General features: G+C 50.8%; 1 protein-coding gene across 2 annotated transcripts; it reads right to left on the bottom strand.

Annotated features, from left to right (window-relative positions):
- Nucleotides 1-754: 754 nt before the first annotated feature.
- LOC109253592 (SEC14-like protein 4) lies at nt 755-16791 on the bottom strand. Of its 2 annotated transcripts, XM_019426686.2 has the most exons (14): nt 16692-16791; nt 16457-16567; nt 16201-16331; nt 13462-13537; nt 8084-8127; nt 7712-7771; nt 7396-7584; nt 5859-5954; nt 5494-5554; nt 4444-4527; nt 4005-4111; nt 3789-3928; nt 3527-3696; nt 755-2409 (listed from the first exon to the last, which is right to left on the bottom strand). In XM_019426686.2, the coding sequence occupies exons 2-14, from the start codon at nt 16545-16547 to the stop codon at nt 2270-2272; spliced, it is 1389 nt and encodes a 462-aa protein (XP_019282231.2). In that variant the 5' UTR covers nt 16548-16567; nt 16692-16791; the 3' UTR covers nt 755-2269. The 2 variants fall into 2 exon arrangements, with proteins under 2 accessions (XP_019282231.2, XP_019282233.2); XM_019426688.2 differs by lacking the exon at nt 16692-16791 and having other exon boundaries at nt 16452-16559.
- Between the last annotated feature and the right edge of the window lie 126 nt (nt 16792-16917).

Below are 16917 nucleotides of genomic sequence, written 5' to 3'. Positions count from 1 at the left end.
GGAAGAAGCAAACTTTAGGTGAGCCAGCCCCTCTCTGGGCTACTTTTTTTTTTTTTTTCCTGTAAAGAAGTGATGGTATTGAGTAAGGGATGGAGTTGTGGAGGACATGCCCCCTGTCCACCTTGCGAGATAGGAGGTCCTGTCCTCACTTCCGAAGGTGACCACTGTACTCACTGCTTAACATGAGGTGCACTCTGCCAGCTCCGAGATTCATCACTGGTTCCCTGCACCCGACCCCTCTGTGATTTGCTACTCCCCAGGCAGTCCCGTGCAAATTAAACCCTTAGGCATGGTGTGAGCCAATCTGCTACCTACAAGGAAACCAGAGGCTGTGCTGATGGTGGAAAATGAGCGTGGGTGGTTGGAAAAGCAAGGATCAGGGTTCAAATCCATGAACACCTTGTTTTTAGGCCAGGGTTGTGAGGTTGAAGGGAGGCATTGTGAGCCCCCAGTCAGGACAACAGGTGGGCCCAGGGAAACTTGTCAGGGAAAACCTTACAACCCCTGCCGGCCCAGTGGGAAGATGGCTCTGGAACACCCAAGTGTCTCTGCATCTGGGGAGGCTGTACAGAGGGTGGCCACACAGTGCAGTGGGGGTGCTGGGAAAGCTTCTTGCATCGGGGATGCAGGAGCAGCGCTTGGACATAAGGATGTCTTGTGATTTTCACCTGATAGCCCCAAGCTATCTCCTTGGAGCTGGCACAAAAGTTTTTTTCTTGCCAAACTCCTCAAACACTGTTGGGCCAGGAATGCCTCAGTGCACCAGCTTTTCGTATTTTATTTTCTTTAGTTAGTTTGCTTTTCACAGCAGCAGAGCCCCTGTTCAGACTATGTGCTGAACCATGGGTGATGCGGCTGCCACAGAGGGCGGGCCTGGGGCCCCAAGGACCTCACAGAGCTCACCTGAAGACCCACCTTCACAAGCCTCATCATTTTCTTACCTGGGAGAACAGGCCCTGGGAAATCAGGAAATCTATTAAATAGTGAAAATGAAATCACAGAATCTGAGAGCAAGAAGGGGGCTAGAACTGGCTTCTTATTCACAAAGCACCTGGATGTTGCCGTTTGCTGAAGCTTCCGGTCTCTGGCAAGGGTCTCGATGGCCAGGATGTTAATCCTTTGCAGCAAGGATCCCCTTTGACAGGGACATCTCACCACTCAGCAGCTTCACTGGCTTATCCCGGGCAAGGTCTGCTCTGCTGCGTGCGGTTTGTCCAGGAGAGCGGACTGCGGTCCTGACTGTGGGCGTGGGGCACCAGGAGAGCCAGCCTTTGGGAAATGGAAGCCATCACTGGCCAGCTACGGAGTCGCATTTGGGGTGGGTTGGTGGGGAGCTGGCAGACATTAGCTGTCCCTCTAGTGACACACAAAGATGGAGGAAAAGCTTGATGTTTCTCCAAGAAGTAAATCAGAGTCTAGGATGAGCACCCTGGGATGGCAGCCCCACCCAGGTGCGTTCCACCTTATTCCAGCATGTTCCACCTCACTCCAGCTCTGCTACGATCCTGGTCCTTATTCAGAGCCAGAAAAACCCAAGCTGAATGTCAGCTGGATCACAGCAGGTGAGGAGGAGGCGGGGGTCACTGAGAATTCCGAGAGACTCAGTCTTCACCCATTTAGCTCTGTGTGGCTGAGCGTGGCTTTTCCTGATGGTTATCCCCGCTGGGCCTCATGCTCCGTTTCTGATCTTCCCTCCAAAGGCAGTAAGGAGACTCTGAAGAGGCTTTGGTGCCCTGCCAGAACCAAGACCCTCAGCTCCACCACCCGGCTGGCCCCATCCCTCCACCCAGCTGCCTCCAGCTGGCCTTGTCTATCCGTGTCGAGCCCCCACATGCAGAGATGGGGGCTTCCCTGCTCTTCAGACTTGATGCTGTGCTCCCTGCCTGGCCTGGGACTCATGCACACGCCCCCAAGCCGGGTCGCTAGGTGTGGGTGAGTCCTGAGACTGGTGGACCTCATCAGGAGTGACATAAGGGCAGCTTCTGTGGGCAGGACCCTCCCTCAGTGGCTCCTGGTTCATCCTCAGTGTCCCCATTCTCAGTCTCTGCAAACAGAGGATCAGGTGCCTGTCTGAATCCTCAAGGTGGCCTATGAGCTGGATGTCCCCTTCCTGCTCTGCCACCATGCCAGGTGAGCCCACGAAGAGCTGAGATGGTGATGCGGGGAGGGGGGTGGCTCCTCCAAACACCATGCTGCTCAGGAGGGAAAGGGACAGGGAGGGGGTACTAAGGGGTTGAAGAGCACAGGGACTGAGAGGTATCAGGGGTCTTCATTGCACTGGGGACGGTCTCCTCGCCTCAAGACCCTGAATCTTCTCTTCAGAGGCCTTGTCTGGGAGCAGCACCTCCACAGTGTAGCTGACCTTCTTGGTGTGTATCAGGCTGTAGGTGTTGTCGAAGCGCAGTACGTCTGCAAGGACGGAGAAGTCGTCAGGCGAAGTAAACCCAACTCATCTGCACGCCTGGTGCCCTTGAGAATGCGCTGTGGGTGGTGGAGGGTCAGCCACGACCCAGCCCCCAGCCCCCAGCCCACTGCTCAGGACCATCTCCTTGTGCTAACTAAAGGAATAATAATAACCAGCCGGCACGCACCAACCCCTTCTATGCACCAGGCATCACATCTGCGCTCACAGCTGTCTGAATCCTCAAAGCAGCCCCACAGAAGGTACTATCATCCCCATTTTAAGGATGGGGAAGCTGAGGCCTACAGAGGTTGATGGAACTATCTAATGAGTGCCGAGCTAGGGATGGGAGGGACTAGGATTCCCTTATCCTGATGCTCCAACACAGAGAGGAGCCCTGCTCTCACCAGAGGAGGGGGCTGAGCTCCATAAGCCACTTTTCCGTCTCCCATTCAAAGAAGACATTCCCTTCAACGCCAAGATGCAAAGTGAACTCTGGGAGGTGGTAAGTCATCCAGATTTCTCGGGCTCCACCCTTCTAATTCTCCCTTTCCACAAAGGTGAACTAGGTATGTATTAAGCCAAAACATTAGTAAAACCTGTGCTCCTCAACCTTGGGTTCCCCTTCTCCTAGCTCTATTGCTGATAGAGGCAGGAGGTCAGCACGGTTCCTGGGGAATGTTCATCTGGCCTGGGTGGCCTGAGAATGAAGGATAAGCACATGGAAGAATCATCTCTTTGGGACTCCCACAGTGGGTCTGCTTATACTCCTGGGCAGGCTGGGACCCCGGAAGCTAAGCCCACAGCTGTTTACTAACCTGTCTCTTAGCCTGTTGAGTGCTGTGTAAGGGCTTCCCAGGAGTTGAGTTTATGGCTCTGGACTGTGCATCCCACTTTCCAAAATGCATCTCTGCCTTTGTACCCACACCCAGGGGCCACTCACCAGATCCAACACCCTGAAGCCAATTCCCCTGGCAACCACGGGACCTAGGAGCTCACACACACCCCCACACCCTCCCCGAGAGCCAGAAATAGAGGGCGAACAGGACAGCCTGGCAAGAGATATCAGCTCATTTCTCTGCCAGAAGGAGGAAAACAGACTCCAATGAATCCTACAGCTCTTACAGACGCCAGGCTTGAGGCAGGTGAGGCTCCCGTCCTCAGGTACCAGGTGGGCTTTGTAGCGCCGGATGGGGAGCACCTCCACCATCTCCCCCGCCCGCTTCCGCTCACCCGTCTTGGTCTTCAGGAAAACCCCGAAGCCGATGTCTGCCCCATGTGATGCGAACTGCCACCTGCAGGGGACAGGGCCCTATTAATGACCACCCGCTGGGGCTCCGGGGCCCCTCCCAGCCGGGCCCAGGTGTGGAGTGGCCGCCATCCCTACCTGAGCACACAGCCCGGGAACAGGATTTCGTTCTCCAGCTGCACGAAGGAGCCTCGGGCCACCGTCATCTTGTGCTCATACTGCATCCTCACCTGGTTGCGCAGGTAGTAGCTCTTGGGCACCTCACCCCCATAGTTGATCTGTGGGTGAGGGCTGCTGAGTGAGCACTGACCCCAGCCATCAGCCCTCCCTTCTCACCCTCTGGGCACCCGGTACCTTGGTCAGGCACTTGGGGTTGCCATCAGGATCAGTCATGGTCCCCCCAAACTCCACGGGCAGCTGCTCAGGGCTGATGAACTTTGGCAGCTCCTGCTTCCAGTTGCCTGTGGGAGTAAGGTGGTGGGGGGGAGCTGTGGGGAAATCAGGGATGCTTGACAGAAGGGAGAGGAGCCAAGTCCAGGGAGGAAACCTGATGTGACCTTGGCTTGCTCCCCTATGCACCTACTGCAGAGAACACCCAAATGCTTTATATGGCCACTCAGGCTGGGGTCTTGGGCTGAAATATCATCTGAGTGTGCAAAGGCCAGCAGGGGTCAGGCCAAAGTCAGTACCTGAGTAAAGAGGATGAGCCAGGGAGAAATGGGGCCTTTCACATTGACCTCTGCTTCTCTGGTAGATGCGGAGACAGGTACAGCCAGGACACCAGGTCACTCACCTCCCAGAATCACTATCTTCCTTTGTGTTTCCTCACTCATGAACATCTTGACCAAGTTGAAGGCCACAGGGAAGAGCTTGGGGGCTGAAACACATGAAGCTCCTTTGGGAAGCTGGGCTAGAGGACTTGGAGGTATAGTCATGGCCAAGGGCATAAGCTGGACAGGGGTTGGATAGATCTAGATTCTGCTATTTCCTGCTGTGTGACCTTCAGCTAGTTACTCACCCTCTCTGAGTCTTAGTGCTATTAACTAGAAAATGGAGAAATTTAACCAATGTATGCATAACACTTGGCATAGTGTCTGGCTCTCAATAAATGGGTGCCTCCCCTACCCAGTTGGAGGCTGCCAATAATGTGGATTTCCCAATGGTGACTCTTTTTTTTTCCACACTCACAGTTTTCCCAAGTTGTCTTGGAATTCTCTGGGGTACAAGTTGATGTGGCATCTGTGTTAGACCTCACGTCCCACTTGAATTACTTATACTTACTGGGTGCTTTCTATGGGCCAGACTCTGTGTGACTCCTCCATAAAGTGTCTCATTTAAACTCACAGCTGCCCTACAGGGAGGTGCCACTGCACCCCTATTTTACGGGTTGGGAAAACTGAGGCTCAGTAAGGTTAAGTAGACTTGATCAAAATCACAGAGCTAGCTAGATTGGAAAGCAGATCATCTGACCCCAGGACACACATGGTGGCCCCCTCACTCTACAACCATCACAGACAGGGAACATGCCCACTCAGCGCACGTCTATCAACCAGTGTGATCCACGAACTGTCTGTTACCACCAATCCACACTGAGAGAGGTAAAGAAAATAAGGGTGTATGTTTAGAAACAGAACTTATTTGATATTTGCTGCCACGCACCAGAGCATGAGTTTGTATACTCCAAAAGTATCAGTCTGTGAAAGGCAGACTGAAAAAACAAAAAACAAAAAACCTGACCTTCTCAAAGGATGGCTTGAGAAGCCCTGTACTGGGTGATTTGTCCACTGTTCCCCCCTATTCCCCTTCCCCCTTCCCCAAAGAGTCATTCCCATTATGCGCTCACCTCGAATGACAATTAAATTCTTCAGCGTCTCAGGATAATTTGCTTCCAGGATGGCAAAAAACTGTGGCAAGAAAAGTCTCGTCAAGGTCACACTCCAACACACTCTATGCCTGGACTTGGTGGCTTCTAATCCTGCTGAGACCAGAGCCCATGCCAACCCCCACGCCCCCAGCCATCCACTTCCCCCATGAGATGTACTTCATTCTCTGTGATGTTCGTGCTCCTCTTTCTCCTTGGAGAGGGAAACCCCAGGCCAGCTTCTCTGGCTGCTCTGGGGGCCTCTGGGGGGGCAATTCCTCCTCCATGGATGGGAAGCTGGTGTGGAGAGTGGCTCCCTATTAGCCTCGAGCCAGCTGCCTACCTACCTGCTGGTAGATCTCTACAGCTGGCTTCCACAGGTGTTTCAGGCCGAACCCCTCCAAGTCAAACACCATCAATACCATCTCGATCTTCCTGCCCAGCTACGTGGGACAGCACAGATACATAGGTCAGACAATAACTCCAGCCAGGAGGTCCTGGTCAGGGAGACCTGGAACTCACTGCTCCCACCCTCCAGCTACCCTCAACCCCAATTGCCCACAGAGTTTTCTAAACAGAGCCCACCCAGGATCTAAGAAGATACTGCATCTGAGCACTGGCACAGTCTCCTTTATCCCACTGTTTGCTCAACACAATTGCCTGGAATTAGTTAACTGTAGAATTAAAGATATCACTCATCGCTCATTGGGCATCTTCACGTACAATAGCACAGTGTCTGCAGTCCCATGGTGTGTCAAACCAGAGCTACACTGCTGGCAGGCTGTGTGGCCTTGGGTGGGTTTTTAAGCGCTTTGAGCCTTATTTTTTTCCTCTGTGAAGGGGGGATAGTTCCAGGTTCTGACGGAATTTCTGTGAAGATTCAGTGAGATAACTCACAAAGAGCCCCGTGCCTGACACACGCTGGTCCCTGGTAAATATCAGCAGATGTTATTACTAGTATTATCATCACCACAATTATCAGCTCCAACTGGAAACGTCCATGAAGTAGAAGATACTGTTGTGACCCCATAAGGTCAGCCACGTTGTTCGAAAGACACACATCTGTTCAAACTAGGCACTGAATAGGGTGCTTTGCAATTTTTTTAGGCTTGCCACACATCTTTGTGCAGAGGGCCTACTTTGTGTCTGACACCATGACAGACACTGGGGATGCACGCTCGGTCCTCGTCATTAGGCAACTCATCCCACAGTGACATGAGAGCTCCCTGCCAGTGTTCTTCTTAGGCTCATGTAGACACTTAGACTCAAGGCCAACAGATCATGCTTGGCATTGGATTCATTCTGAAGGGTATGAACCAGGAAACACAGAGCCAGGGCAAAGAGAAGATCTGCACAGGTGGGTGTGGGTCCTTCTTGGCTTGGAATCCCAATGCCCCACAGAACTCAATATTTTTTTCTGTAGTAATTCCATATTAGCTTCTAGGGATCCACAAAGGATGCACCAAATTTCAAGGGTCACTGTTCTTGGGGATACCCAAAGCAATGGCTCCCCTGTCAGGTGTTATAGTTATGCAGTTTACAACTGGGAACATTTTTTCCATAGGCAAAGCTGACCATCCACTGTTCCTAGAGCTCCCAGGGAACAGAACTAGAGCATTCACTGCACCCAAGGTCAACCTCTCACCCAAGGTCAGAGGGGAAAGGGCTTTGGTGTTCCTTGGCACCTGCCAGCAGAAGAGTGCCATGCACATGTTAGATGCTCATGGATGGGTAACTTCGGGAGAAGCCACGTTCCACCAAGACCCAGAGTGCTGAGGCCTGGGGAAAAGCAGAGGCAGGGTGTCCTTCCTACCTGGTCCTGGTGCCACCCTTTCGACAGATCGGGTCCACCATATGCTTCCCATCCTAGACCCAGTCACTTACCTTTTGACTCTGCAGCTCACACTCCCGCAAAAGCAGCTCACAGATCTTGATGCGCTTCCGGATCAGCTCTTCCCTGGAGGCTGACAGGAGAAGACCCTTGGGGTCAAGGGTCCCAATGAGGTCGAACCACACGGGGCAGCCTTCAGGGTCATAGCCGCTCAGACCACCAGAGTCGTACAGCTGGATCACCTGGGCATGGGGGTGAGATCTTAACTCAAACCAGTCTACTAGGCCATGTCCCTGCTCCATCAGATGGCTGGATGTGAGGAGGTCTGAGGGACATCTGCCTGTCTTGGGGGTGCTCCATGGGGCTCACCTCTGGGGGCTGCCACGTGAGGATGTTGTCCAGGTCCTGTTGCTTCCGGAATTCTATGTGCTGCAGAGAAATTGCAGGACCTGAGGACTGCTTGCTACAAAGGTCTTGAGGGCACCTGAGGGCATCAGGCCAAGTCCCTCTGCCTACAGCCCCAAGACCCTGCAAGAGCATCCCCAGGCTCTACTCACAGAACCGGGAATGGCAATGCCAGGAGGAGGGCTGTGGGAGACCCAGGTCTGATGCATAAAGGGATCCAAGGAGGAAGGGAGGAAACACATGAGAACAGGACAGGACAAGAGTCCCCACCCTTTGTCGATGATCCCTGGGGTACAGTGTGTGGGAGGCAGGACACTCATGAGTATGGGGCCTCACCTTCCGGAGCATGTCCTCAGATTTCTGCAGGTCAAAGTTCCGAGCTGCAAGAAGAGCCAAGGTAAGAGGAGGCTTGAGGCCGGACTAGAACTGACAGTTTCCTGAAAACTCATGAGGAAATAGCAGGGGTGCCTGAGCCTTTCATGACATCCCGAGAATACACTGGGGTCTACACATTATTTTTAATTTTTTTAATATTTATTTATTTTTGAGAGAGATAGAAACAGAATGCGAATGGGTTAGGGGCAGAGAGAGAGGGAGACACAGAATCCGAAGCAGGCTCCAGGCTCCGAGCTGTCAGCACAGAGCCCGACGTGGGGCTTGAACTCACAAGCTGTGAGATCATGACTTAAGCCGAAGTTGGACGCTCAACTGACTGAGCCACCCAGGAGCCCCCTAGACATTATTTTTAAAAGCAAGGATCTTTGGGGCGCCTGGGTGGCTCAGTCCGTTGAGCGTCCGACTTCAGCTCAGGTCATGATTTCACAGCTCGTGAGTTCGAGCCCCACGTCGGGCTCTGTGCTGACAGCTCGGAGCCTGGAGCCTGCTTCTGCTTCTGTGTCTCCCTCTCTCTCTGCCCATAACCCATTCACATTCTGTCTCTGTCTCTCTCAAAAATAAATAAAACATTAAATAAATAAGTAAAAGCAAGGATCTTTAATCCTGTAGAAGACGTTGGAGGCCCTTGATTTCAGTATCCAGGACTTTTTAAACTGTTCATTCCAGAGGCTGATCTAACCTGTAATATTTGACGTCCCCATGGGAGCACAGACCTCCTCAGTGTTAAGGCTAGTGAGGAGCATGGACTTTGGAGTCAGACAGACTTGGGTCTGAATTCTAGTTTTGTCCTTTTATTTGCTGTGCAACATTGAGCAACTCACTTACTTTCTCTGACTCTTAGTTTTTTAATCTGCTAAGTAGGAATAGTATCTTTTTCAGGTATTCAAAGGATGACATGAGATAAAACATGTAAAGTGCTTGGCACATCACCTGGCTCCCAGTAACTTCTTAGTAAATAGAAACTATTGTTGTGACTACTTCTTTTGAAGAAATAAATTCGTTTTAATTGAAAATATGATGCTTTATTTTAAAAACAAAATTTCTAAATTTAGAAAAGAAATTTAACTCCTCCCTTCTAGTCTTTATACCACTGATTACTTTTTTTCTTCCCTTATAACATTGGCAAGGGTCTAGTTCTATTTAAACTGTAATGTTGTTTGACATCCTTTCCTTGTTCCTGATTTTATTTATCTATCTATCTATTTTTAAATGTTTTATTTATTTTTGAGAGAGAAAGCATGAGAATGGGAGGGGCAAAGAGAGAATGGACAGAGGATCCGAAGTGGACTCGTGCTGATAGTAGTGAACCCAATGTGAGGCTTAAACCCACAAACCATGAGATCATGACCTGAGCTGAATCTGGATGCTAAACCGACTGAGCCACCCAGGTGTGCCTCCTTGTTCCTGATTTTAAAGAAAATGAATCTAAACCTTCTACTTAAGCATAACATGTATTGTAAGATTTTTGCTACATGAGCATTACCAAGCCAAGCCAAGGAAATTCCCTTCTATTTCTAGTTTGGTAAGACTTTTATTTTGTTTTTATATTATAAATAAGATTTGAACCTTTTCAAATGTTTTTCCTGCATTAAGATAGCCACATCATTCTCATTTTTAATTCTATTAATGTGTGCAATGACACTGATAGATTCTCTAAAGTTGAATTCTTCCTGCATACCTAAGATAAACTCCCCTTCACCATGCTGTGTAATTTTAATACCCTGTTGGATTCTATTATGTAATGTTTTACTTAGATTTCCTTATATCTACATTAATAAGTGAAACAAGCCTAGAATTGTCTTTTATTGTCCTGATCTCATTTTGGAATCAAACTTACTCAAGCCTCATAAAGTAACTTTCACTTTTTTTTTTTTTTTTTTTTGAGAGAGAGAGAGAGATAGTGCATGCGAGCAGGGGAAGAACAGAAGGAGAGAGAGAGAGAGAGAGAGAGAGAAAGAGAGGGAGAGAGAGAGAGAGAGAAAGGAGAGAATCTTAAGCAGACTCCACCACCCAGCATAGAGCCCCATGCAGGGCTTGATCTCACAACTGTGAGATCATGACCTGAGCCAAAATTAAGAGTTGGAGGCTTAACTGACTGAGCCACCCATGTGTCCCAACTTTCAATTTTTTATATATTTTAAAGCAACTCAAGCAATTTATAAAAGTAGGTATTAGCTAGTCTTAAAACTTTGGAAAAATTCACCTGTAAAGCCATTGGGGTCTGAGTTTTGGAAGGAGGGAAGCTTTTTAGTACCACTTACGTGTCTTTAATATTTATTGGCTTTTTACTTTTTTTTACTTTTTTATTTTTAAACTTTTTTTTAACGTTTATTTATTTTTCAGAGAGAGAGAGAGAGAGAGAGAGCGCGCGCATGAGTGGGGGAGGGGCAGAGAGAGAGGGAGACACAGAATCCAAAGCAGGCTCCAGGCTCTGAGTTGTCAGCACAGAGTCCAATGCAGGGCTCAAACTCACGAACTGCGAGATCCTGACCTGAGCCGAAGTCGGACATTTAACCAAGTGAGCCACCCAGGTGCCCCTTTAATATTTATTAGCTTTTTAAAAAATCTCTGTGGTGTCTATAGATTTTTTTTACTGAGAACCAGGGTGTTTTCTTGTTCTATAGAAAGTGGTTTGGGTGCTGTTGATGGACCCTCACAACTTTTTTAGTAGCACCTACTATGTGTCAGGCTGGAGGTATGTGGCAGGCACAGTCCCTGCCCTCATGGGGCTGGCATCTGAGTGGGAGAGATGGACACAGTCATGGAATGGAGATAAAGAAAACAAAGGGAAGCGACTTCAGAGAGAGGGTTCTCTGTGTCTGGACTGAGGGGGAAGGTTCCAAGTTCAGCCCCAGTGATCACTCTCCCTGTTGCCTGGGTCTTGAGCTAGTGAGGCAGGAAGTGGCTACAGAGGTGAAGTTGAAGGGGACAGGGCCACATCAGCAGGTCTGCCACAACAGACAATGGGAGGCATCAGGACACCTGGTGTCCTTAGGTGTCCTTTTCCTTAGGTCCTTTTCCTTTCCCGTGACCCAGCAGCCTACAGGGTCTGTGACTTCACTCCTTTCTCAAGGACACACCGGGTACCTGAAAAGTTGGTTTTTAACCCCAGAAAGACTCCAAAGGAGGAGAGAGGTCTGATGCTGTATCAAGGGGCTTCAAGAAATCTACTGTCTGGGGGCCAAGGTGGGACTAGGCACGAGCCATCTGAGCACCACCTTGGATCTGACAGCCCAGAGAAGGGCTAGAGGAGTAAGGATGGGGTCAGGCGTTGAGACCGGGCCTTGTGTGAACCCTTAACCCCACCCTGCTCACTTTGGAGAAGCCCTGAGCAAGAACCCTGCTATATCAAACTTCACAAGATCCAGGCAGCCCAGAACATCTCCAAGACAATTGCCACATCACAGAACCATAATCTATCTCACTGCTGACAACCTTGTCTTGAACCTACAGAATGAAAGTTTTCCCTGGGGCAGCAACAGCCTCATCAAGGTAAGAAACTCCCTTGGTGACCAGGAACTCCACCCCCAGAGAAGAAGTGGGTCTATTTCTCCCCTGGTTTTTGAAGCTAGCTTGGGGTCCAACATACCCCCATCTCGCCCCCAGTATCATGTGATGGTCCCTTTTGCATCTGTCCTCCCAACCCTTCTTGGATGAACAAAGCCTGACCAATTTTCAGAGAAATGATTTTTCTTCTTCCTGTGTTAGCCAGAGATGTTGGGATTGTGTGATTTCTGAGCGATTTCCTACAATGTTGGTTCCTCCCTGTAGGTCGGGAGGCGATAACTACCATCCCAGAGATTCTCAATGAGTTGTTTTTTTTTTTTACTTAAAAAAAAGGAATCTACTGTCCTCACTCCTTCTTTAGCCCAAGAGAATGACATGGACATAACTTGTCAAAAACAGAATAGAAATTGCCACAGCCGAGAGCACCTAACAAGTTTAATGTGGCATCCTAGGTGGGATCCTGGAACAGAAAAACTCAGGAAATCTAAATAAAGTAGAGATTTTAGTTAATAGTCACGTATCAATATTGGTTCATTAAGGGGCACCTGGGTGGCTCAGTCAGTTAAGTGTCCGATGTCAGCTCAGGTCAAGATCTCACAGCCCATGGGTTCAAGCCCCGCATCAGGCTCTGGGCTGACAGCTCAGAGCCTGGAGCCTGCTTCAGATTCTGTGTCTCCCTCTCTCTCTGCCCCTCCCCTGCTCACACTCTGTCTCTTTCTCAAAAATGAAATAAAAACATTAAAAAAATATTGGCTCATTAATTGTAACAAATGAACCATAGGAATGAAAAATGTTGACAGGGGAAACTGGGTGCAGCGTATATGGGGGCTTCCTGTACTATCTTCACAACACTTCTGTAAATCCAAACCAACCTAAAAAAAAAAAGTTTGTAGAAAATGGTAATTTTAAAAAGTAACCAAACAGAACAGAACAGGAGGGAGGGAGGGTTTCCTCTGTGCAGGCGCTGTGCACGCCCCTGACCTCATATCTGACTCACAGCGTCTTGAAGGTGGGAAGAAGTTTTACACCCATTACCCAGAAGAGAAAAGTAAGACTGAGACACAGTGGGTAATTGCCATAGGCACACTGCTAGCAAGGGGCAAAGCTGGGATTCAATAGCATGTGTGCCTGAGTCCAAGGCTGGTTATTATCACCACACTGTGTGTGCACTTTCCAGCCCGGCTTCTGACTTCTCTCCCATTTCAAGTTCAAAATCCATCCCATGGGGTGTGTTGAGTTGAAACAAATTTTTCCCTAAGGTTTCTGTTATTCTAATTTTACACCTGTTATTCTAATTTTACACCACAACTGTGGCAATTCCTAGAAGAAACTGCTTCTCTACCTTTAACTGCATCGACTTCCTGAAGTGTTTGCCGGGCACCTGCTCAGTTTCCAGGTTCCCCAGGGGGATGACACAGCCCTGTCTTCAAGGAACTGGAGACAGACCCAAAGGCAAGCAGTGCAGAGTATATTCAGGGTTATCAGACTCAAAGGCCTGGCCAGGCCAGTCATCCTGAGAACTTCCCAGGTGTGAACTCTAACCTCACCTGGACCATATGCCCACCCAGTGCCTGGCATTTGACACTGACAACAACCCTTGGGAAGGTAGCCCCATCCCCACTTTACAGATGAAGAAACTGAGGCTCAATGGGTTTTTTATGCCATGCTGATTTGGAGGGGAGCTCAGACTCCAGTCCAAAGCAGGCTGATTCCAGGGCCTACGTTCTCCACTGTCTCCCAAAGCCCCACCCACTTTCCTGAAACCCTTCTGCCCTCTCTCCCTCTCTGCCCCCTGACGCTGCCAGCCTCACCTCGGAGCCAGCGCAGGAGGAAGTATTCGTCAGCATTGGGCAGGGTGGGCAGCAGGTCCTGGAGGTTGTCCTGGAACTGAGGGGAAGATACAATGGTCAAAGGGGCTCCCATGACCCCTGTGCTCCCCACCCCATCCCTGACCCTTCCCAAACTCAGTCTGCCAGTCAGTCCTGTCCAGGGACCATGCAGGGTGGGGGACCCTGCACAGCTAACAGCAGCTGCCTGGACCTTTTTGCCACCTGAGAATGGGGCACCCCTCAGCCCACCATGGCAGGAAGAGTTGGGTCCTTCTCAAACTTTGAAGGTTCTACACCTCCCCAAGATCCTCATTCTAGAGGTCTGAGGTAGAGCCCTGCCATCCTTATTTTCAGAAAGATCCCTGGAAAAGCTGATGTGAGCAAACCAGAACATCGTAGGAACCTTGCCCTCGATATACCTTATCTCGAGGGTCTAAATTTGGAAGCAAGTTACTTAACCACTCCGAGCCTCAATTTCCTCATCTGTGAAGTGGAGATAAAGATAAACTTGTGCTAATCAAAGGAGTGTGCACAGGTAAAGCACTTAGTGTCAGTCCTGGCTTGCAACAGGTGCCAAAAAAATGTGGGCACTCAGCAAACTTGGGCTGCCCGGAGCTCTGGACAGTGGAGTCTTTGTGGAAACAACCCCAGGCAAAGGTCAGCAGGGAGGAACTGAAATAGAAGCCAGGGATGCCTCATCAGGCGCCATGGAGGCTGGAGAAAGAGGGGGGCTGACCTGCTGCCAGAGCTTCTTCCTACCGACAAAGTTTGGGGAAGCCACTGAAAGTTTGGGCACGGGACTGAGGCTCAGGTCTGGGACGGAGAAGAGACCTCACTTCCATGGGGACTAAGGGAGCTGAAGGCAAGTCCTGGAGGAGCGGGTTTGCAGGGGGACCCGTGCATGGGAATTTGGGATTAGAAGCCAATGCTAGCAACGCCACAGGAAGCTAGCTGGACAGCCATCCACCAAACCTCCTTTAGCTTCATGGATGATGTTTCAAATAAGAATGTATTCATGTATTGCTCACATAATTAAAAGCGAATAATAGGATTAAACATCTCCAGTGTTAACCAGTCACATGAATGACAGCACGTGCTATCATAACCCCCAGTCCACCCCCAGGCTCCTGGAATGGAGGTTCTTGCACATTGATCAACTGCAACCTCTGGGCTTCGAGGAGGTTTTTTAGTGGGAGCGAAGGCAGTAACAATAATGGAGAAACAGTAACTCTGCACCCCTCCGCCCTTCCAGATTACCAGAGTCCCTCCTTTGAACCTCAGGATGTGCCCTAGGGCAAGAGGAGCAAATGTCACATCCCTGCTTTGTGGATGAGGACACTGAGGCTGGCGGTGGAGGGTCTTCCCCAGGGACAGAGTGGGGGAGCTGCAAGGCTAGGAGGACTCCACAGTTTCCAATCCCAATGCCACTCCATCTTTGGAAAGCACATCAAGTAAGAGAGAAAGCCACTAAGCAGGTGCTGGAGAGGGTCTCGAGTAACTTAAAGAAAACACTATCTTAACAAAGATGCCATAGGGAGAAAGTAGCCTCTGGCAGTTGCGACCAAAGGTGGTAAAAACCAGGCTTCAGAAAAAGCTGGAAGGAAACGCTCCTAGGCATGGTTGTCTAGACCTCTGGGACCATGGGTGACTTCTTCTTTATCCTACTTTTCCCTTTTCCCTAAATTTTAAAACAACTACCATTCATTTCTTTTAAGTGATGGATAAAATAAGAATAAACTCGTTTTACATTACTTAAAGCTCTTTGACCCACAAGCATCACCATCATAATTCACCCCCAAGTCCAGGTGCCCAGCCCTTCCCATGAACCTAGTGGCTGGGGCTTCCTTGAGGTCATTGCCAGTGGGGAGGGAGAGGGCTAACCAGGGGACTCCCCCTCCTCCTTCACCTGGGGACACCTCCTTCAGCTCAGGACCCTCAGCTCCTGGCACCTCCTCCTTGACCTGGCAATTCACTCAGGGACCCCACTCTTCACCTGGGACCCTTCTTTACTTTGCTAGGAATTCACCCAGGATTCCCCTCCTTCATCAGGGATCCTCATTCTTCCCTGGAGGACCCTTCCCAGGGTGGGAGTCACAAAAGAAACTATTCTCCACAAGTCTGAAGCTGTCCAAAGTGTAAGCCAGGCCTGTAACCCTCACTCCCCTAACCCGAAGTCACAGTTTCTAGGTCTTGCCATCTGCAAACCAAATTAATGCTGTGGCACCTAAGACCTGAATATGCTCCTCTTTCCCCGTGGGGTGACACTCTCAGAGGCAGCCTGCAGGACTGTCACCAAAGCTGGCCTATTCCTGTTTAATGAAAACATTGACAATAGGAAGAAGCCTTGGACCCCCGGGGAGCCAGAAAGGCACAAAAAGAAACCTAACAAATGTTGCAATTCCGGCAGGAGATCTGCTAGTCTGTCTGCCCGAGACTGCCCAGAGGAATGGCAGCACCACCCTACCCCCACAACCAGGGGACAAGGGCCAAAGCCCGGGGGTCCGTAGAGGGCAGGAGTGCAAAGCCGGATACCCCCGCGCGGGTAGCCCAGGGAAGGGCTCAAGTGTGCTGTCCGCATAAGGCCGCATCAGCAACTGCGTCCCGAAGGGGGCGGGCGCTCTCTTGAGTCCCTTTTCTGGAACAACGGGGGTTCCAGACCTGGTGGGCAGCGTCAGGCAGCTCGCCCCCTCCCGAAGCCTTCCCGCCCGCGAAGCCCCTCACCCTGGCCAGCGCCTCCTGCTGCTGGGGGCTCAGGTCCCCGACTCGGCCGCTCATGGTGCCCGTGGGTGCAGGGGGTCGCGGGGCGCTGGTGTGTCTGGAGTCTTCGGCCCGCAGCCTGGCCTCGCCGCCGCCTGGTTTTGCCCCGCCAGTCAGATGTTGGTCCCGCCCCGACGGGAGAGGACCAGCCCTGCCCCGCCCCGCCCAGTTCTCCCCTCCCCTCGGGTTGTTTGGCGGCGGTGGCCAGGACTCACCCTACCTGGGGCTGGGAGGTGACCGGCTCCAGAGGGTTCCCAGAGCGCAGACTCCAGGGGAGGGCTGTAGGTGTCACCACCTCCAGGCGTCCTCATCCCAAGGCTTCCACAGGTTCCTGCGTGGTAGGGGAAGGGGGGCGGGCATAAAGGACATGTGGGCAAGTTCTGGGGAACACACCTAGATCCTTCCCCACCCCCCACCCCCCCACCCCCCGCAATATGGAGGGACCTTCTATAAACCTGGCTCAACGCTCTAGGTGATCCCCAGGACCTTCTGCCCTGAGGGACGCCATCCTCCCTCCCCTGGCCTTGAACACAGGCTGGGCCCTGTCTGTGTTCACTGGCTGATAGAAGTCTTTATGTGCCAAATGGTTCCAGACTTCAAGATGGTCAGGAGGATTAGATAAGATGATCCACCAGGGGTTAGCCTGGCATTGCACCACCAGTCAGTGTGCAATGTTAGGAA

The sequence above is a fragment of the Panthera pardus genome, unplaced genomic scaffold (assembly GCF_024362965.1).
Source record: "Panthera pardus isolate Hobbes unplaced genomic scaffold, ASM2436296v1 HiC_scaffold_15, whole genome shotgun sequence".
Lineage (NCBI taxonomy): Eukaryota > Metazoa > Chordata > Mammalia > Carnivora > Felidae > Panthera > Panthera pardus.
This window is presented reverse-complemented; position numbering and strand designations above follow the sequence as displayed.